The 22,736-nt window shown below is 45.0% G+C and overlaps 1 protein-coding gene across 1 annotated transcript in view; it reads right to left on the bottom strand.

Moving 5' to 3' along the window:
• cilp (cartilage intermediate layer protein, nucleotide pyrophosphohydrolase) overlaps positions 1 to 17,017 on the bottom strand; it is a 52,756-nt gene extending 35,739 nt beyond the window's left edge. The window contains exons 1-2 of the mRNA XM_078241100.1: positions 16,851 to 17,017; positions 2,983 to 3,252 (exon numbers count right to left, since the gene is read on the bottom strand). Coding sequence (XP_078097226.1) covers positions 2,983 to 3,252; positions 16,851 to 16,911 — 331 coding nt within the window. The 5' untranslated portion in view covers positions 16,912 to 17,017. The remainder of the gene's footprint in view (positions 1 to 2,982; positions 3,253 to 16,850) is intronic.
• Between the last annotated feature and the right edge of the window lie 5,719 nt (positions 17,018 to 22,736).

The following is a 22,736-nucleotide window of genomic DNA, read 5'->3' as shown; positions in this document are numbered from 1 at the left end:
AATGTGGAGTTAAGGCCACAAAGAGATTAGCCATAACCTTACTGAATGGCAGAGCAGGCTTGAAGGGCCGAATGGTCTCCCCATTCCTAAGTTATATGTTTATAAATCTGCCTCCATTACGTGGTCTTCCCACACGTGACTCCAGGTGAGCAGCAATACCGTTAACGTTGTAATTTGATACAACTGAGTGGTTTTTCTGGATCATTTATCATTTCTAAGGAAAGATGGCATTGGAGGAAGTCCAGAGAAGGTTTGCTAGGTTGATCCCGGGAATGGAGGGATTTTCTTATGGAGGAGAGGTTGAGCCTGTACTCACTGGAGTTTAGAAGAACGAGAAGCGACCTTACTGAGACAGAGGGAGGAATCGTCCCAAAATTTGTCAGTGTTAGTTTCAGACTGAAAACTGGCAAGTATCTCTCCAGATGCACATCTGAATTTTCTCTCCAGATTTTCTGGGACTTAATGCATAGAGAATCTAGGGGCGTGATTTGGGCCATGACTCCGGCAGGGTGGGGTCTTGCTGGCTTCACAGAGATCGGGTGCCATCTTTAAAGTGCACTCAGATCTGTGCAAAACAGAGTCCTGGGTGTACAGGTATGCAGGTCACTGAAAGTGGCAATGCAGGTGGCGAAGGTAGTCAAGAAGGCATACGGCATGCTTGCCTTCATCGGCTGGGGCATTGAGTTTAAAAATTGGCAAGCCATGTTGCAGCTTTATAGAACCTTAGTTAGGCCGCACTTGGAATATAGTGTTCAATTCTGGTCGCCACACTACCAGAAGGATGTGGAGGCTTTGGAGAGGGTACAGAAAAGATTTACCAGGATGTTGCCTGGCATGGAGGGTATTAGCGATGAGGAGAGGTTGGAGAAACTTGGTTTGTTCTCACTGGAGCGACGGAGGTCGAGGGGAGACCTGATAGAAGTCTACAAGATTATGAGGGGCATGGACAGAGTGGATAGTTAGAAGCTTCCCCCCCCCCCCCCCAAGGTGAAAGAGTCAATTATTAGGGGGCACAGGTTTAAGGTGTGAGGGGCAAGGTTTAAAGGAGATGTACGAGGCAAGTTTTTTTTTTTACACAGAGGGTAGTGGGTGCCTGGAACTCGCTGCCAGGGGAGGCAGTGGAAGCAGATACGATAGTGAGTTTTAAGGGGCGTCTGGACAAATACATGAATAGGATTGGAATGGAGGGATATGGTCCCCGGAAGGGTAGGAGGTTTTAGTTCAGTCGGACAGCAAGGTCAGTGCAGGCTTGGAGGGCCAAAGGGCCTGTTTCTGTGCTGTAATTTTCTTTGTTCCTCACCAGTCCCCCACAGACATGAAGTGCCTCCCCCCACAAGCATCGGAGTGAACCCCCCCCTCCCCACACAGGCATCAGGGCGCTTCCCCCCCCGCAAGAATTGGACTGAAACCCCCTACACCCACAAGCATCAGAGCACCCTTACACCCCTCAAGCATCAGGGTGCACCCCCTTCCCATACATTAAGGAAACCCCTCCTCCCAAATGGGGCTCCCAGAGGACCTACCGCATGACACTGCTGGGGGGGGGCATTGCCAGGTTGGCACCGCCTGGCAAGTCCCTCACCGCTCAGGGATTATACTTACTCTGTGCACCCCTGACAGTCATCACGACTAGTTTTTGTTCTTAAAAACCAGTAGTGATTCATGCAGCTGCGACATCACCCCAGCTGGAAGGGAAGATACTTTGAGGGTGGAAATAGTGTCTTCAAACCCGTAACTATATTATAATCCTTGCAAATCTGGGCATGAACATGATTGCATCATTGGAGAGGGTGGAGAAATTCCCAAACTGAAATCTCACCAACACAAAGCCCATTTCTGGCCTCTTGCGAGATTTATCGGTTATTTGCGCCTGAGGCTAACAAGGCCATTAAATCAAGGATCAAGGATTCTGAGGGGGCTTGACAGGGTAGATACTGAGAGGATGTTTCCCCGTGTGGGAGAGTCTCAGACCAGAGGGCATCATCTCAGATAAGGGGGTGGCCCATTGAAGACAGAGATGAGGAGGAATTTCTTCTCTGAGGGGAGTGAATCTATGGAATTCTTTCCCGCAGAGGGCTGTAGAGGCTGGGTCACTGAACATGTTCAAGGCTGAGAGAGACAGATTTTTAATCTTTAAGGGAATTATGGAGATAAGGCGGGAAAGGGAAATTGAGGATTATCATTTCAAATCAATCATGACCTGATTGAATGGTGGAGCAGATTCAATGGGCCGAATGGCCCACTTCTGCTCTTATGTCGTATGGTCTTATATCAGAGGCCAATTATGGAGGTGAAAGAATGATCCCAGGAATGAAGGGTTTGTCATATGAGGAGTGGTTGAGGACTCTGGGTCTGTACTCGATAGATATTAGAATGATGAGGGGGACCTAATTGAAACTTACAGAATACTGAGAGGCCTGGATGGAGGGGATGTTTCCACTAGTGGGAGAGATTAGAACTCGAGGGCACAACTTCAGAGTGAAGGGACACTCCTTTCAAACTGAGATGAGGAGGAGTTTCTTCAGCCGGAGAGTGGTGAATCTGTGGAACTCTTTGCCGCAGAAAACTGTGGAGACCAGGACATAGAGTGTCTTTAAGACAGAGTTAGATAGATTCTTGATCAATAAGGTGATCAAGTGTTACGGGAAGAAGGCAGGAGAATGGGCATGAGAATCATATCAGCTATGATTGAATGGCCTAATTCTGCTCCTATGTCTTATGGAAACACATTAATTAACTGTGAATGAATTTTTAATCACAGTCCAGTTCTTTCATCATTCATAATCAAGTTCTTTAATCCAGATTAATGGAATTTAAATTCGTCAGAATGCCACACTAGGATTTAAATTCATATAACCAGAGCATTAGCCTGGGTCTTGTAATTATTAACCCAGTAATCTTACTACTTTGTTACCATCCTCTCAAATCCAGTTCAAATAGTTTGCTGAGAAATTTTCTGCCCAACTTGAACATGCTGCTTACGTTTGGGACATCGGAACCGCACGGCATAATTTGAACAGGATTTCCCAGAAAGTTGCTCCTTGTTGAGACACCAGAAGCCAAGGTGAGGACTGAGGTGCACTGTCTCTCCAGTCAGCGATGCTGGCACTCCATGTATGGTGCGTGCCTCAATAGCAGCTGGCCTGGGACATATTCTTTCCTTGTAATAATGCTGAATTGCATCAAGTTGCTCATAGTCTCCACTCCCACCTGGATGATCAATATTAAACCAAGAGGTCCATTCCCAATGAGCTGAAAAAGAGAAAAGAGTTATTGCTGCAGCAGTAACTAGTGTCAGGCACAGACTGTCAAGTATCCATGGAAAACTCTAGATAAATTTATCTACCTGTGAACATCAAGAAAAAACTATTCATGCGTTAAGAAGAAAATAAGGTTCTTATTCCTTGCTGTTTCATTTTAGGTGCAAACGTGATATTTTAAAAATTAATTCTTAGAATAAAGCAACATAGGCAAGGTTGCTATTTATTTCCCATCTTAGTTGCCCTTGAGAAAGTGATGCTGGTTCTAATTCTTAGACTGCTGCAGTCTGGTCGCAGTGCTGGAGGGGGAGTTAGAGTCAAAGAACAAAGAACAAAGAACAGTACAGTGCAGGAAACAGGCCCTTCGGCCCTCCAAGCCTGTGCCGCTCCTTGGTCCAACTAGACCAATCGTTTGTATCCCTCCATTCCCAGGCTGCCATAGAGGTTTACAGCATGGAAACAGGCTCTTTGGCCCAACTTGTCCATGCTGCCCTTTTTTTAAAACCCCTAAGCTAATCCCAATTGCCTGCATTTGGCCCATATCCCTCTATACCCATCGTACCCATGTAACTATCTAAATGCTTTTTAAAAGACAAAATTGTACACGCCTCTACTACTACCTCTGGCAATTTGTTCCAGACACTCACCATCCTGTGTGAAAAAATTCCCCTCTGGTCACTTGTATCTTTCCCCTCTCACCTTAAACCTATGCCCTCTGGTTTTAGACTCCCCTACCTTTGGGAAAAGATATTGACTATCTAGCTGATCTGTGCCCCTCATTATTTACCTCTATAAGATCACCCCTCAGCCTCCTACGTTCCAGAGAAAAAAGTCCCAGTTTATCCAGCCTCTCCTTGTAACTCAATCCATCAAGTCCCGGTAGCATCCTCATAAATCTTTTCTGCACTCTTTCTAGTTTAATAATATCCTTTCTATAATAGGGTGACCAGAATTGCACACAGTATTCCAAGTGTGGCCTTACCAATGTCTTGTACAACTTCAACAAGACATTCCAACTCCTGTTTTCAATGTTCTGACCGATGAAACCAAGCATGTCGAATGCCTTCTTCACCACTCTGCCCACCTGTGACTCCCCTGTCAAGGAGCTATGAACATATACCCCTAGATCTTTGTTCTGTAACTCTAATTCTAGAATTCTGAAGATCAAGGAACAGCGTTGAATTTGCAATCAGGGTGATGTCCTTGTCTTTCTTGGCGGTTGTAACCATGGGTTTGGAAGGTGCTGTCAAAGGAACCTTGAAAAATTGCCTCAATCTATCTTCTAGATAGCACACACTGCAGACATTGTGCATCAGTGGTGAAGGAAGTGAACATTTGGCTACTATTGGTGGAACCATAACTTTTGTTATATTCAGTGAACTTTAGCTATTTCTTGAAGACAAAATGAATTGAAATGACCAAAGACTGATTTCTGTGATGGTGGGAAAATGTAATTTTTAAAAAGTTTGTTTTTATAAAAATGGTGAATTGACTCCAGGCTTAACGAATAGCATGAATGAAACATGTCTCAAGATTTGAACAGAAGATTAGTTACTGTAGAAACTCAGTAGCTGAGCCACTTTGAAGACAATCGATGATGGGTTTGTGCATCAATGTATTTAAACAAAGTCACTGATGGAAAAAAGACCCCTCGGAATGTGTTATCCCAATCAAGGCAATTACAAAAATCTTCTGTCTCAGTACCTTTTAGATTCCAATTTTCCATATTTCCCTCATCCAGAGAGGAGAACATGTGCAAGAAAACTGCTTGAAACAACTTCTATAGTGCTGTAGTTATCACATTTGCCACGCATGTGAGGGGGCCCTGGTTTAAAAACCAGGCAGAAACATTACTGACACTAACCCTCAGGGAGAGGGGCAGACTGGTGGAAGTGAGGCTTACAACACTTACCCTCAGAGCGAGAGGCAGGCTCTGCTCTGTCCAAGACCGCAAGAAACTACAAAGGGTCATGAATAAAGCCCAGTCCATCACTCAAACCAGCCTCCCATCCATTGACTCTGTCTACACTTCCCGCAGTCTCAGAAAAGCAGCCAGCATAATCAAGGACCCCACACACCCCAGACATTCTCTCTTCCACCTTCTTCCATCGGGAAAAAGGTACAAACATCTGAGATCACGTACCAACTGACTCAAGAACAGCTTCTTTCTTGCTGCTGTCAGACTTTTGAATGGACCTACCTCATATTAAGTTGATCGTTCTCTACACCCCAGCTATGACTGTAATACTACATTCTGCACTCTCTCCTTTCCTTCTCTATGAACGGTATGCTTTGTCTGTATAGTGCGCAAGAAACAATACTTTTCACTGTATGCTAATACATGTGACAATAATAAATCAAAGCCAGTGGGAGTGAGGCCTACAGAACTCACCCCTTGGGGAGAGAAGCAGTTCGGGGTGGGTGGGGTGGTGGTGGCGCTGCTGTAAGAAAGAGCTCTGGAAGAGTAATAGTGTTAATGATTCAATATTTATAAGAACTGAAGCTACAGACTTGAATCCAGGATTCAGGGAAGCGGTGACCTAGTGGTATTGAGATTGGACTAGTAATTCAGAGATCTGGGAACGAAATCTGCCATCCTTACCTAGTCTGGCCTACATGTGACTCCAGACCCACTGAAATATATTTGACTCTTCAATGCCCTCTGTAGTAGTCTAGCAAGCCACTCAGTCCAAGGGCAGTTAGGGACGAGCCCAGTCAGTGACACCCACATCCCATAAATGAAATAAAAAAGGATGGTGTGTTGCCTCCCTGGTGCCAGTGTCAAAGATGCCATCCAGCAGTTACAGAGCACCCTGAAGAGAGGCTAAACCGTCTGCAGCCATGTTCACATTCCAACTGAATAAATTAGGTGAGGGAGAGGGATGAGATCCCAGTCTGAATTGAGGGAGCTAGGTAGGAAATAAAGCAGGATCTCAAAAGTAGAAATCTGAATTACTCCAAATATCATGTGCGAGAGAGTATAAAAATAGGAGGATAAAGGAATTGAATGCATGATTGAAAAGGTGGTACAGGAGGGAGGACCCTCAGGGCAGCATGGTGGCACAGTGGTTAGCACTGCTGTTTCACAGCTCCAGGGACCTGGGTTCGATTCCCGGCTCGGGTCACTGTCTGTGTGGAGTTTGCACATTCTCCTCATGTCTGCGTGGGTTTCCTCCGGGGGCTCCGGTTTCCTCCCACAGTCCAAAGATGTGCGGGTTAGGTTGATTGGCCATGCTAAAATTGCCCCTTAGTGTCCTGAGAAGCGTAGGTTAGAGGGATTAGTGGGTAAAATATTTAGGGATATGGGGGTAGGGCCTGGGTGGGATTGTGGTCGGTGAAGACTCGATGGGCCGAATGGCCTCTTTCTGTGCTGTAGGATTTCTAAAATGGAGTTCCTGGGAGATTAGAACCAGCTCTGTGCGAGGCGGGACCTGTATAGACTAGTCGGGTCGCACCTGATCAGAGCTCGGACTGAGTTCTGTGTGGGATGGTTTGCAAGTGCTGTTGGGGAGGGTTTAAACTAACTTTGTAACAGTTTTAACAACACCAGGTTAAAGTCCAACAGGTTTATTTGGTAGCAAATACCATTTAAACTAACTTGGCAGAGCTGTGAGAAACAGGAGATAATATCAGACAAGAATAACAAGGTGCACAGAATAATGGGAAAGATAAACAGCACTAGAGTAGGGAATAGTAAGTCAATAGGTGTAGACAGAGTAAAGGAGAAAGGAAGAAAGTCTAAATCAGAGCTACTGTGTATGTACGTTAATGCTTAGAGAATGTAATTAATAAGAAAAGAGAGTTGCAGGCACAACCTGACTCCCTGGTATTGGCTTGGGTGGGGGTTACCCCAAGGATGCACTGGGGAATTCCCCCTTGGAGGTTCCCAGGTAAGGGATTACATGGATGTCCAGAAGTGTTAACTTCCCCTGGTCAATTGCACTGTGCTGGGAACCATCTGATTGGGTAATTTAAATCATTAACTTTGGACGGTTCTGCTAGTTTTACACCAATCGTGACTCTGAATAATTAGAAGAAATAAAACCACCAACTTTAGCAAAACTATTTTAAACACCCAATCCAAGCCCCAAAATGGGACACACCTACAGTCTGGACCTCCTTACTCCCCAACTCATCAATCCCCAGGATTTACCCAACTGTCCCCCCCACCCGCCCCCCCACTCTCCACCCTGCCCGTACAGAGCACATCCTCTCTCCCTCCAACTGGCAGGCCTGACTCCAAGATCAGTGCCCCCACCCTCATCTACTGTCCCCCTCACCTTGATCCCCCAAACCTGACACAACTCTCACCCCACCACACGCTACTCGAGCCAACATCTCATCAACTCGAGCCCATTGACCTGACAACACCTTGAACCCAACCCACCACATAACCTCTTAGACCCAACCCCCCCCCCCCTCCTCCCGGCCAATACGTGTCCCAGAGCCCACTTCCTACCCCAGTACCCCTCCCACTGACTAGCTAGATTCTATCCACCTCACTGGACACTGACCTTCTCCCTACTCTGTCAGTCTGACTGGGCCCTTGGGCAGCCAGTGTAGAGGCTGGCCTCTCTGGGTTCCCTGGAGTTGCTCTGCACTGGGCCATGGCGGCTCTTCTGTTGCTGACTCCAGCGGAGCTTTTAGTGACATTTTCCAAAGAAGCTCAGTGCATTTTAAACTCTTGTAATTCCAGTGAACAGGGCAGCACGGTAGCACAGTGGTTAGCACTGCTGCCTCACAGCGCCAGGGACCCGGGTTCGATTCCCGGCTTGAGTCACTGTCTATGTGAAGTCTGCACATTCTCCCCGTGTCTGCGTGGGTTTCCTCCAGGTGCTCCGGTTTCCTCTCAGTCTGAAAGACGTGCTGGTTAGATGCATTGACCTGAACAGGTGCCGAACTGTGGCAACTCAGGGAATAACCAAACTTTACTTTCTGCATCTGGCTGGAATTTATGGTAAGAGTTTTAACACCAGGTTAAATTTGCTACCAAATAAACATGTTGGACTTTAACCTGGTGTTGTTAAAACTCTTACTGTGTTCACCCCAGTCCAACGCCGGCATCTCCACATCATGGAATTTATGGCCCAGGATGTTCCTGATCATGGGGGGAGTCCAGAACGAGGGGTCATAGTTGAGGATTGAGATTAAGAAGAAATTAGATATAACTCTTACAGCTAAAGGGACCGAGGGATATGGTGGGAAGGGGGGAAAAATCAGGATATTGAATTCGATGATCAGCTATGATCAAACTGAATGGTGGAGCAGGTTGGAAGGGCCGAATGGCCTCCTGCTTTGAGTTTCTTTGTTTCTATAGCAGGAATCTGGCTCAAAAAAGGACAGGATTGTGTGCAATATTCCTGGATAAAATGTGTTCAGGGAGAATAGCAAAGAAAGGCAGTGGAGGGATGGCAGGATTGATTATGGAGAGCATTGCAGTGTTGAAGAAAGAGGATATCCCAGAGGCACAGGCTTGTTGTGCCAAATGGCCTGTTCCTGTGCTGTACTCTTTTGTTCTTTGATTTGATTTATTATTGTCATATGTAGTGAAAAATATTGTTTCTTGTGCGCTAAACAGATAAAGCATACCATTCATAGAGAAGGAAACGAGAGAGTGCAGATATAGTGTTACAGTCATAGCTAGGGTGTAGAGAAAGATCAACTTAATACGAGGTAGGTCCATTCAAAAGTCTGACAGCAGCGGGGAAGAAACTGTTCTTGAGTCAGTTGGTACATGATCTCAGACTTTTGTATTTTTTCCCCAATGGAAGAAGGTGGAAGAGAGAATGTCCGGGGTGCATGGGGTCCTTGATTACGCTAGCTGCTTTTCCAAGGCAGAGGGAAATGTAGACAGAGTCAATGGATGGGAGGCTGGTTTGAGCGATGGATTAGGCTTCGTTCACAACCCTTTGTAGTTTGTGGTCTTGGACAGAGCAGGAGCCAGACCAAGCTGTGAAACATCCAGAAAGAATGCTTTCTATGGTGCATCTGTAAAAGTTAATAGAATCAACGGCACGGAGACAGGCCCTTTGGCCCAAACTGGTTCATGCCAACCAAAATGCCCATCTAAGCTAACCCCATTTGCCTGCATTTGTCCCATATCCCGCTAAACCTTTCCTATCCATATGCCTATTAACTGTTGTCAATGTCCCAGCCTGAACCACTTCCTCCGGCTGCTCATTCCACACACGTACCACCCTCTGTAAAAAAAGTTGCTCCTTAGGTTCCCATTAATTCTTTCCCCTCTTAACTTAAACCTAAGCTCTCTAGTTCTCGATTTCCCAACCCTGAGAAAAAGACTGAGTGCATTCACCCTACCCATGCTTCTCATAATCTTACACACCTCTATAAGATCACCTCTCACTCTCCTATGCTCCAAAGAAAAAAGTCCTAACCTATCCAATCTCTCCCTATAACTCGCTGGAGTCCTGGCAACATTCTTGTAAATCTCTTCTCCACGCTCTCCAGTTTAACATCTTTATGAACACAGGCAAGAGTCGTAGCGGACATGCCAAATTTCTTTAGCCTCCTGAGAAAGTAGAGGCGTTGGTACGCTTTAACTATAGCAGTGTGGAGGGACCAGGACAGATTGATGGTGATATGGACACCTAGAAACTTGAAGCTCTCCATCATTTTCACTTTGTCCCCGGTGATGTAGACAGGGGCACGTTCTCCTTTATGTTTTCTGAAGTCAATGACAATCTTCTTCATTTTGATGACATTGAAGGAGATTATTGTTGTTGCACCAGTTCACCAGATCCTCTATCTCTTTCCTGTACTCTGTCTCGTCATTGTTTGAGATCCGAACGGTGGTGTCGTTGACAAACTTGAAAACCGAGTTGGAGGGGAATTTGGCCGCACATTCATTGGTGTATAAGGAGTATGGTAAGGGGCTGAGAATGCAGCCTTGTGGGGCACCGGTGTGGAGGATGATTGTGGAGGTGTTGTTGCCTATCCTTACTGATTGTGGTTTGTGGGTTCGGAAGTTCAGGATCCAGTCAGAGGGAGGAGCTTTGGATCAAGGACAGAATCTATTTGGCTAGAGCTAAGGAACAAAGATTGTGATTACATCGGTGTGTCTGTCAGCCAATAACTGTTGGAAAGGATGTAGAGGAACAAATGTGCAAAAGTAGATAATGGGGGAGGATCTTCCATGTTTCCCAGTGGCAGAAGGCAGCTCGCCATTGGCTGGCGATGGGATCTTCTGGTCCTGCCAGGTAACCTGCAGTGGGGTTCGCTGTTGATAGGACCAGAATTCACCCACATAAATGGAGATGTTAGTGATCCAAATATAAACTGGTATAGTAGCAGTGTTAAGGGCAGAAAGGGCAAGAGTTCCTAATGTGTGTTCAGTAAAACTTTCTGCAGCAGAATGTTTAGACCAATGAGAAAGGAGGTGTTGATAGAGGTGGCAAATCCATCAGCGACTGAGTGAGTTCCCCAAATCAGATGTGACCCCCCCTCCGTGTTTCACACTCAGGGCTGATGGTAATGGCGGAGTGGGGGATATGCTGGGCCATGAGGTTACAGATTGCGGTTGAGTTCAATTCTGCTGCTGTTGATGGCCTACAGTGCCTCATGCATGCCCAGTCTCGAGTTGCTGGATCTGTTTGAAGTCTACCTCATTCTGATTTGATTTATTATTGTCACATGTATTAACAGTGAAAAGTATTATTTCTTGCGCGCTGTACAAACAAAGCATACCGTTCATAGAGAAGGAAACGAGAGCATGCTGAATGTAGTATTACAGTCAAAGCTAGGGTGTAGAGAAAGATCAACTTAATGCAAGGTAGGTCCATTCAAAAGTCTGACAGCAGCAGGGAAGAAGCTGTTCTTGAGTCAGTTGGTACGTGACCTCAGACTTTTGTATCTTTTTCCTGAAGGAAAAGGTGGGACAGCGAATGTCCAGAGTGCGTGGGGTCCTTAATTATGCTGGCTGCTTTGCCGAGGCAGCGGGAAGTGTAGACAGAGTCAATGGATCGGAGGTTGGTTTGTGTGATGGATTGGGCTACATTCACGACCTTTTGTAGTTCCTTGCAGTCTTGGATAGAGCAGGAGCCATACCAAACTGTGATACAACCAGAAAGAATGCTTTCTAGGGTGCATCTGTAAAAGTTGATGAGAGTCATAGCTGACATGTCAAATTTCCTTAGTCTTCTGAGAAAGTAGAGGCGTTGGTGGGTTTTCTTAACTATAGTTGGTTAGGGCAAGTTTAGGGCCAGTTATAGATGGCAGAGGGAAGTTATGTGTGGAACCGGAGGAGATTGGTGAAGCATTGAACCAATATTTCTCTTCGGTGTTCACGCAAGGGGACATGAATATAGCTGAGGAGGACACTGGGTTGCAAGGGAGTAGAATAGACAGTATTACAGTTGATAAGGAGGATGTGCAGGATATTCTGGAGGGTCTGAAAATAGATAAATCCCCTGGTCCGGATGGGATTTATCCAAGGATTCTCTGGGAGGCAAGAGAAGTGATTGCAGAGCCTCTGGCTCTGATCTTCAGGTCGTCGTTGGCCTCTGGTATAGTACCAGAAGATTGGAGGTTAGCGAATGTTGTCCCATTGTTTAAGAAGGGGAACAGAGACTTCCCCGGGAATTATAGACCGGTGAGTCTCACTTCTGTTGTCGGCAAGATGTTGGAAAAAATTATAAGGGATAGGATTTATAGTTATTTGGAGAGTAATGAATTGATAGGTGATAGTCAGCATGGTTTTGTGGCAGGTAGGTCGTGCCTTACTAACCTTATTGAGTTTTTTGAGAAAGTGACCAAGGAGGTGGATGGGGGCAAGGCAGTGGACGTGGTATATATGGATTTTAGTAAGGCGTTTGATAAGGTTCACCATGGTAGGCTTCTGCAGAAAATGCAGATGTATGGGATTGGGGGTGATCTAGGAAATTGGATCAGGAATTGGCTAGCGGATAGGAAACAGAGGGTGGTGGTTGATAGTAAATATTCATCATGGAGTGCGGTTACAAGTGGTGTACCTCAGGGATCTGTTTTGGGGCCACTGCTGTTTGTAATATTTATTAATGATCTGGATGAGGGTATAGTTGGGTGGATTAGCAAATTTGCTGATGACACCAAAGTCGGTGGTGTGGTAGACAGTGAGGAAGGGTGTCGTAGTTTGCAGGAAGACTTAGACAGGTTGCAAAGTTGGGCCGAGAGGTGGCGGATGGAGTTTAATGCGGAGAAGTGTGAGGTAATTCACTTTGGTAGGAATAACAGATGTGTTGAGTATAGGGCTAACGGGAGGACTTTGAATAGTGTGGAGGAGCAGAGGGATCTAGGTGTATGTGTGCATAGATCCCTGAAAGTTGGGAATCAAGTAGATAAGGTTGTTAAGAAGGCATATGGTGTCTTGGCGTTTATTGGTAGGGGGATTGAATTTAGGAGTCGTAGCGTTATGTTGCAACTGTACACAACTCTGGTGCGGCCGCACTTGGAGTACTGTGTGCAGTTCTGGTCCCCACATTACAGGAAGGATGTGGAGGCTTTGGAGAGGGTGCAGAGGAGGTTTACCAGGATGTTGCCTGGTATGGAGGGGAGATCCTATGAGGAGAGGCTGAGGGATTTGGGATTGTTTTCGCTGGAAAGGCGGCGGCTAAGAGGGGATCTTATTGAAACATATAAGATGATTAGAGGTTTAGATAGGGTGGATAGTGATAGCCTTTTTCCTCTGATGGAGAAATCCAGCACGAGGGGGCATGGCTTTAAATTGAGGGGGGGTAGTTATAGAACCGATGTCAGGGGTAGGTTCTTTACCCAGAGGGTGGTGAGGGATTGGAATGCCCTGCCAGCATCAGTAGTAAATGCGCCTAGTTTGGGGGCGTTTAAGAGATCCGTAGATAGGTTCATGGACGAAAAGAAATTGGTTTAGGTTGGAGGGTCACAGTTTTTTTTTTTTTTTTAACTGGTCGGTGCAACATCGTGGGCCGAAGGGCCTGTTCTGCGCTGTAATGTTCTATGTTCTATAGTGTCGGCATGGGGGGGGGGGGGGGGGGGGGGGGGGAGGAGACCAGGACAGGTTGTTAGTGATCTGGAGACCTAAAAACTTGAAGCTCTCGACCCCTTCTACTTCGCCCCCGTTGACGTAGACAGGAGCATGTTGTCCTTTACGCTTCCTGAAGACGATGACAATCTCCTTCATTTTGTTGAAGGAGAGAGATTATTGTTCCGCACCAGTTTCTCTATCTCATTCCTGTACTCTGTCTCATCGTTGTTTGAGATCTGACCCACTACGGTGGTGTCATCAGCTAACTTGAAAATCAAATTGGAGGGGAATTTGGCCACACAGTCAGAGGTGTATAATGAGTATGGTAGGGGGCTGAGAACACAGCATTGGGGGCTCCGATGTTGAGGATGATCGTGGAGGAGGCTTGTTGCCTATCCTTACTGATTGTGGTCTGTGGTTTAGGAAGTTCAGGATCCAGTCGCAGAGGAAGGTTTGACATTTAGCACGTTGTTAGTACCACAAAACACATTTTAAAAGTTTTCTGCATTGGCTTTCCTGAAGTGAATGTTAATCAGGCCCAAAATTAATATTTGCTTTAGGAAAAACCAACATAGACTTTTTTAATTCATTAATGGGATGGGGGTTTTGTTGGCTGGGCCAGCATGTTTGTCCATTGACATGTTAAAGACCAATCACATTAAACTAGCTTGACTGAGTATTTTAAAGAGGCAACAGAGAGGATAATGTGGTGATGACAAGGACTTCCAAAAAAATGTTCCATAAAGCACCAGAGCCCAGATTTCTCAGCAAAGCTGAAATTCATGCTAAATTAGGGCTGTGGCAGCATGGATACGAAATTGGTTGAGTCTCAAGAAACAGTTGCTTTTCGGACAGGAAAAAGGTAAACACTGAGCTTCTAGCAGTTACTTTGTGAAATAAACTTGGCACAACGGGGGGAAATTAGCAGGTGTCGTATGTGAGCTGACCTTGCATCTGTGTGATTAATGTTACGCTGATGAAGCCATGTCAATTTGAAATGTGACCATGCTTAACAGAGAGAACAAGAATTTCTGCCTTAAAACTGACGAACAAGGAGAAAGTGAACGGTATTCTTATTATTTGACGCATCAGGAGAATAAGGGAGTGAGGCATTCTGCCTGTTCTGTGCAGAGTTCATTTATTTTATTTAGTAAATAATCTGTTGGTTTAAGTTTTTTTTTCATTAATGGGATGTGGGCTTTGCCGTCTAGGTCAGCATTTATTGCCCATCCCTAATTGCCCTTGAGAAGGTGGCGGTGAGCTGCCTTCTTGAACCGTTGCAGTCCCTGAGGTGTAGGTACACCCGCAGTGCTGTTAGGGAGGGAGTTCCAGGTGGTACAGTGGTTAGCACGGATATCTCACAGCACCAAGGACCTGGGTTCAATTCCAGCCTCGGGTCACTGTCTGTGTGGAGTTTGCATGTTCTCCCAGTGCCTGCGTGGGTTTCCTCCGGGTGCTCCAGCTGCCTCCCACAGTCCAAAGATGTGCAGGTTAGGCTGATTGGCCATGCTAAATTTTAATGGGATTTGCAGGGTAAATACAAGAGGCTACGGGGATAGGGCCTGGGTGGGATTGTGGTCGGTGCAAACTTGATGGGCTGAATGAATCCCTACAGTGCAGAAGGGGGCCAATGATTTTGACCCAGTGACAGTGAAAGAACAGTGATATATTTCCAAGTCAGGATACTGAGTGACCTGGAGGGGAACCTCCAGGTGGTGGTGTTCCCAGATATCTGCTGCCCTTGTCCTTCTGGATGGTAGTGGTCTTGGGTTTGGAAGGTGCTGCCTAAGGAGCATTGGTGACTTGCTGCAGTGCATCTTGTACATAGTACCCATGCTGCCACTGTCTCTGACTGAAGTGTGACTGCAGGCCAGTTTTTTTTGAGAATTGTGGCAGCATATGATACATTCAGCAGCTGGCATTAAGAAAAAGGTTTTTTGTTGTAACCTTGATTACCCTGACATTTGTTATAGATTAATGCACAGAAGATCATTGTAGGAGGAACAGAAAATATCTCACTTAAAAAACATGAATCGTGTCAAAGATTAGATTTTTATTTAGCTTATTTTAGTGAAATTGTTAAATTTCAGTGATCTTTAAGTTGCATTATGCTGTTTATTATCTCAATTTGTTGACAAAACGTTGTCCTTTTCAAAAAAATCCTCAAATTCTTATCCGAGCTGTGCAAAGCCCCACAGGATGTGGGGGGCATCGCTGGCGAGGCAGCATTTATTGCCCATCCCCAATTGCTCCTTGAGAAGGTGGTGATGAGCTGCCTTGAGCCGCTGCAGTCTGTGGGGTGTAGGTACATCTACAGTGCTGTTATGGAGGGGGTTCCAGGACCCAGTGACAGTGAAGGAACGGCGATATTTTTCAAAGTCAGGATGGAGAGTATAAATATTTAAAGGGTTTGAGTTGAAGATGTTTCATCTTAAGCCCAACTGTGAAATTAATTCATTGCATCCCTGTCATAGACTGATTCATAATGTAATGCACAATCCCAAAATACTAGTTACATTCCCAGAACTGAATGTTTACAAGCGGAAGGATGGTTGGAAAGGCAGATCTAACAAACAGTAATGGTATTTAGGATGATGACTACAACATACTAACTGCATCTCCTGGGAAACAAACATCTGCCAAAGAATTGTATTCCTGACTGATAAATTACTGGCTATTTCTAATTGAGGAAACAGATACTATTGGGGGAGAATAAAGAAGCAGTCAGTTCTTCAGAAACAAATCCCAGAGATAGTGAAGATTTTTACTGTTATGAAGTTCACAAGCTGAAAACAACATTAATGTCAACAATCTGACATTAAATTCCTTCAGTTAAAAGAGAACAAGTTCATACATTTTTCCATCAATTGACAATTCACCAAAGCAACAGAGATTTTCCACTTCTGTTCGCGTTGGGTGGATTCAGCGACAGGAGTGAAAGAAAAATCACGAGAACTTCAAAGCCACATTTTACAGAGGTGCAAATGTTGGCCCCTGTGCCCTGTCAGTGACCTAACCCTAACCCTTTGCTCAGTCAGTGACCTAACCCCAAATCCTGGGGTGTGTTCCCATGTTCAACATTGGGATTACTATTTGAATATATTTGCATATCATTATCAAGCCCCAAGGCCTGAACCCCCCCCCCCCCCCAAATCAGGAAATCCAGTCACATGGCCAGGACAGTGTCAATTGTAACTCTCTTCCCGAGGCGTAAAGCTGCCACCATACCTCCGGGGCGGGGGGCACGGGGTCAAATGCAACACTTGGGGGAGAGGGTCATGTCCAGGGGACAGTGCTGGGGTAAACTTCTGGGATAATCTCACCCAGGCCTCCCAACACTCACCTCTTCACTTGATTATGAGGAGGAATCCTGGGTAAAAGCTTTATTTTCCAAATGCAATTAGAACATTGCAGGAAAGTTTATAAAACTGTTGGTGAAGAGTGAGTTTCTCTCATTAAAATATTGAGTTAACTCTTTAACTGTCTGGTGATAATTGAATTCTGTTCAAAGATCAGTATGAAATATATATTCACATTCCTAAACAAAAGGATCACAAACAGTGAGTAAAGTCTGTGGCACACAACTCAATACTGACCTTGGGATAAACTGCAAATCATCCCCAAAATTAGAAGGACTGAGCTCCAGTTCGAGTCCATTTCTTTATTGCAGTCCCGACAATAGGTGCAGATTGAGACTCTAGTGGCTCCAGTTGTTCAATGTAATCCCTGATAAACAAAAATTAAATATTGGAGATGTGGAAATCTGAAATAAAAACAGAGAGAGGTTCAGGCACACGTGGGGAGGAGACAGTTAATATCCCAAATATTTATAGAGCTGGAGGCAAGAATTAAGGATGAGAAATTTGGAAGTGCAGATTCCTGGAAATCCTCTTTCCACACAACACCAATGGTGCAGAACAAGGCCACTCGGCCCATTGAGTCTGCACCCACTCTCTGAAAGAGCATCTTACCCAGGCCCACTCCCCAGCCCTGTTTTACCACACATTTAGCATGGCTGATCCACCTAACCCACCCATTTTGGACTGTGGGAGGAAACCGGAGAATCCAAGGAAACCCACACAGACATGAGGAGAACGTGCAGACTCCACACAGACAGTGACCCAAGCCAGAAATCAAATCAGGGTCTCTGGCGCTGTGAGGCAGCAGTGTTAACCACTGTGCCACCACGCCACCCCAAAGCAGGATGTTTTGATTGCAAAATATCTCAATGATTTTCCCCAGGTTTTTTGCTCAACAGCAGGCGAAGTGACAGACTGATTAACAGGCTGGGGCAGAGGGATTGGGGGGGGGGAGGGGGAGGGGAGTGCGAGATGGGGAGCTCAGGAACTGGTGCTGATAATATTTCTTCTGTTGCCTTTACAACTCCTCCAGACAGATATTTCTTTAGTAATTTTGATGACAATGGCATTCCCCTCCACTTTGCCACTGAAACACAGACTGGAACTCTTGCAAATCTATTACATCTCTTAATCTTTTCCATTTCTGTTAAAGGTCACAGTTTAACGCTACAGAATCTGTCAGGTCTGCTGATTATTTCCAGCATTTTCTGTTTTCAATCCTGTGGAATTTAACTTTTAGTCTGAGTTTCGCTCCCAGTGAGTGGGTCTTTCCTCCCGCGACTCTCAAACTATCTCAGCTGCTTCTGTCTCTGAAGGATGAAGTCTCGAACCGTTCAAAGCGACAAATCTCTAAAACTCGCACAGCCCCCGGCAGAAATGTGGACATTCAGCTCACACTTCTGGACAGATATCCCAGACTCTTCCTCCAGAATCCTGTTCCAGCTGCAGATACAAAAAGCGGTTAGCGACTTGCAGAAACAGACTTACCTCCGCAGACTGATCTCTGATCTCCAACCGTCTCCTTTGCTGCTATTTATAGTTTGGGATTCGTTCACTCAGAGAGACGGGTTCCGCCCAGGAGAAAGAACACCTGTCCTGGATTAAAGAGGAACAACTCCGAAAATAAAGTCATTAGATCCATCAAAGAGTGAACCCTGCTGACCGCAACATCGTAAAAAAAACCTTTTGACTGAGGAATTTATAAACCGAAATTAGAGAGAAAGACAGGGCCAGTGCAAAATGAAGTTATGGCCAAGATGAATAAAGAGAGGGAGATATACAGACACAGTGCAGATACAGAGATTATACACAGAAGTTGTGGATATAAAATGAGGATACAAAGGGTGCAGATACACTAAGGGCACAGATATAGAGAGGACGCAGATACAGAGAGGGCACAGATATAGAGAGGGCACAGATATAGAGAGGGCGCAGATACAGAGAGGGCACAGATATAGAGAGGGCGCAGATACAGAGAGGGCACAGATACAGAGAGGGCACAGATACAGAGAGGGCGCAGATACAGAGAGGGCGCAGATACAGAGAGGGCATAGATATAGAGAGTGCGCAGATATAGAGAGGCTGCAGAAAAAGAGAGAGTGCAGATATAGCGAGGGCTGTAGAGACTGGGTCGTTAAGTATGCTCAAGGCTGAGACAGACAGATTTTTAATCAGTAAGGGAATCGAGGGTTATGGGGATAAGGCAGGAAAGTGAAGTTGAGGATTATGATGAATCATGATCTCATTGAATGGTGGAGCAGACCTGATGGGCTGAATGGCCTATTTCTGCTCCTACATCTTAACGTCTAAACTAACCAGAAATACAAAAACAGAATGCAAGACTTTTACTAGAAAACAGTAAGGAAGAGAGTCAGTAAGTTTGATCAGTTAGAAGTGGAGCAAGAGTAATTATCATGGTGAATGAGGAAATGACAGAGGCCAGTGTTAAAAAATTGCAGCATGCTGCTGTGCAGAGGGACCTGGGTGTCCTTGTGCAGGAATCTCAAGGAGTTGGTTTGCAGATGCAGCTGGTAATTAAGAAGGCAAATGGAATTTTGTCCTTCATTGCTAGAGGGATGGAGTTTAAAAACAGCGAGGTTATGTTGCAGCTGTATAAGGTGCTGGTGAGGCCACACCTGGAGTACTGTGTACAGTTTTGGTCTCTTTACTTGAGAAAGGATATACTGGCTTTGGAGGGGGTGCAGAGGAGATTCACTAGGTTGATTCCGGAGTTGAGAGGGTTAGCTTATGAGGAGAGACTGAGTAGACTGGGGCTATACTTATTGGAATTCAGAAGAATGAGGGGAAATCTTATAGAAACATATAAGATTATGAAGGGAATAGATAAGATAGAAGCAGGGAAGTTGTTTCCATTGGTGGGTGAAACTAGAACTGAGGGGGCATAGCCTCAAAATAAGGGGGAGCAGATTTCGGACTGAGTTGAGGAGGAACTTCTTCATACAAAGGGTTGTGAATCTGTGGAATTCCCTGCCCAGTGAAGCAGTTGAGGCTACCTCATTGAATATTTTAAGGCAAGGATAGATAAATTTTTGAACAGTAAAGGAATTAAGGGTTATGGTGAGTGAGCGGGTAAGTGGAGCTGAGTCCACAAAAAGATCAGCCATTATCTTATTGAATGGCAGAGCAGGCTCGAGGGGCCGGATAGCCTACTCCTGCTCCTAGTTCTTATGTTCTTATGTTCTTAAATGATCTGTCTGTCTTCACAGTAGAAGACATAAAGAATAAAGAAATGGCCGAGGGATTAAATTTGTATTTTGCTTCAGTTTTCACAAAGGAAGACATGAATAATGTGCCAGAAGCGCTGAGAGAAACATGTTTTAGTGAGGAGCTGAAAGAAACCAGCATTAGTAGAGAAATGGGTTTGGGGAAATTGATGGGATTGAAGGTGGATAAATCTCCAGATCCTGATAATCTTCATCCCAGAGTACTTAAGGAAGTGGCCGTGGAAATAATAGATCTATTGGTGGTTATTTTCCACAACTTTGGACTCGAGAATAGTTCTGACAGATTGGAGGGTAGCTAATGTAAGCCCGCTATTCAAAAAGGGAGGTAGAGAGAAATCATGGAACTAAAGACCAGTGAGCCTAACGTCAGTACTAGGGAAGTTGCTAGAGTCAAGGATTTCATAACTCGGCATTTGGAAGGCAGTGGCATAATCAGACAAAGTCAGCATGGATTTACGAAGGGGAATTCATACTTGATGAATCTGGAGGGGAGGAGGGACACATTCTTCCCCCCGGGCAGGTGACGGGCCAGGGCCAGGACGGCAGCATGGCCTGGGAGGTGGTAGCAGTGGCAGTCAGTGCCCATTCACTGACACATAGGACCCTGGTATGTCTGTGCCACCAGAAGGTTGGCCGGGGCAAAGGGTACATAAAATTAGAGAGGTGAATATGCGGTTCAAGGATTGGTATGGGAGAAGTGGGTTTTGGTTCATGAGGCACTGGCATCAGTACTGGGGAAAATGGGGGCTGTACCATTGGGACAGCCTACATCTGAACCATGCTGGGACCAGTGTTCTTGCAAACAGCATAACTTGTGAAGTAGAGAAGGCTTTCAACTAAATCAAAGGGAATGGTTCTGGAGAGGGGATATGTTGGCTTACAAAGCAGAAGGATATGGCAGCATTGCAAGGCAGCTGTTTAGATAATGATCCAGAATGTGCATCTTTACTTAAATGTATGTGGTAGTCAGCAAAAAATAAATGAATTAACGACACAAATTAATGTTAATGGATATGATCCTGTAGCCATCACAGAGACATGGTTATAAGATCAAAGCTGTGAACTAAATATTCAGGGGTATGTGACTTGTAAGGACAGGCAGGAAGGAAAGGGTGGTGGGGTAGCTTTGTTAGTCTGAGATGGAATAAGTACAATAGCAAGAAATGATCTTGGATTGGAAGATGTAGAATCCATGTGGTGAAGGTAAGAAATAACGAGGGGAAGAAGACAATGGGAGGAGCAGTCTTTAGACTCACTAACAGCACCGATACTGTAGGATGCAGAATAAATCAGGAGATAATAAGGGCATGTAAAAAAGGCAGTACTTTAATCTTAGTGACTTTAATCTTTGTGTAGATTGGGAAAATCAAAGTGACAGAGGTAGCAATGAGGAAAGATTTATAGAGTGTATTTGGGACAGTTTCCTAGAACAATATGTTCTGGATCCAAACCGGGGTCATACTATTTTGAATCTGGTAATGTGTGATGATTTAATGATGGTTTAATAAACAATCTCAGAGTAAAAGATCCCCTAGGATACAGTGACCATAACATGGTGGAATTTAGTATTCCGTTTGTGTGAGAGAAAATGGATCAGAAACAACTGCTACACTTAAATATGGGTCATTCTAAAGGAAGAAAGGCAGAGCTGGCTGGACTGAGAATGGTGTTTAGCAGAAAAAATAGCTGATTGGCAATGGCAGACATGTATGAAAATAGTTCATGACTCACAGTAAAGATGAAGGATGAAGGATTCTAGGAAGGTAATAAATCAACAACCATGGCTAATCAAGGTTGGCTTATGAGGAGAGACTGAGTAGACTGGGGCTATACTCATTGGAATTCAGAAGAATGAGGGGAGATCTTATAGAAACATATAAGATTATGAAGAAAATAGATAAGATAGAAGCAGGGAAGTTGTGTCCATTGGCGGGTGAAAGTAGAACTAGGGGGCATGGCCTCAAAATAAGGGGGAGCAGATTTAGGACTGAGTTGAGGAGGAACTTCTTCACACAAAGGGTTGTGAATCTGTGCCCAGTGAAGCAGTTGAGGCTACCTCATTGAATGTTTTTAAGGCAAGGATATATAAGTTTTTGAACAGTAAAGGAATTAAGGGTTATGGTGAGCGGGAGGATAAGTGGAGCTGAGTCCACAAAAAGATCAGCCATGATCTTATTGAAAGGCGGAGCAGGCTCGAGGGGCCAGATGGCCTACTCCTGCTCCTGGTTCTTATGTTCAAAGGCCGATAAATCCTATGTACCCAATGGGCTGCATCCCAGGATATTCAAAGAAGTAGCTAAAAAGATAATGGATGCACTGGTAGTAATCTTCCAAGAATCCTTAAATTATTGAAAGATCCCAGAGGATTGCAAAACTGCCAATGTAACACCTTTTTCAAAAGGGGAGGGAGATAAAAACAGGTAACTAAAAGTGAGTTAGCTTAACGTCAGTCAGAGTCCATTAGAAATGATGTAATAGCAGAGCATTTAGAAATACATATTGTAGTACTTTTGATGACAGGCGACCACAAGGTGGATTAATAAATAAATGGTTTATTGAGAATAATAGCTATTTACAGAGAATGATGAAAAGGCTATTTTTCTCCAGACGCCTAACAACCAGGGAAACCTCAGGCCCTGTCCCTGGAACTGCGTGCTCCAGCCTAATAGATCGATGGAGTCACATGACTCACGGAGAGCTCACTCCTTAAAGGGGCAAGTACCCCCCTCCCCCGCCCTCCTTTAAGTTCCAGACCAACGCATTTCAGTAACAATGGAATTATTTACAATACTATACAACAAATGGAACTCAAACTCAAAGGGAAGTCGTTCCAGGGACTTCCTGATCCTTTGGAAAATTGTAATCCACTAACAGGCGC

Source organism: Mustelus asterias, chromosome 24, assembly GCF_964213995.1.
Source record: "Mustelus asterias chromosome 24, sMusAst1.hap1.1, whole genome shotgun sequence".
NCBI classification, from domain to species: domain Eukaryota; kingdom Metazoa; phylum Chordata; class Chondrichthyes; order Carcharhiniformes; family Triakidae; genus Mustelus; species Mustelus asterias.
The sequence above is the reverse complement of the archived record's forward strand: the minus strand, read 5'-3'. Positions and strand labels throughout refer to the sequence as shown.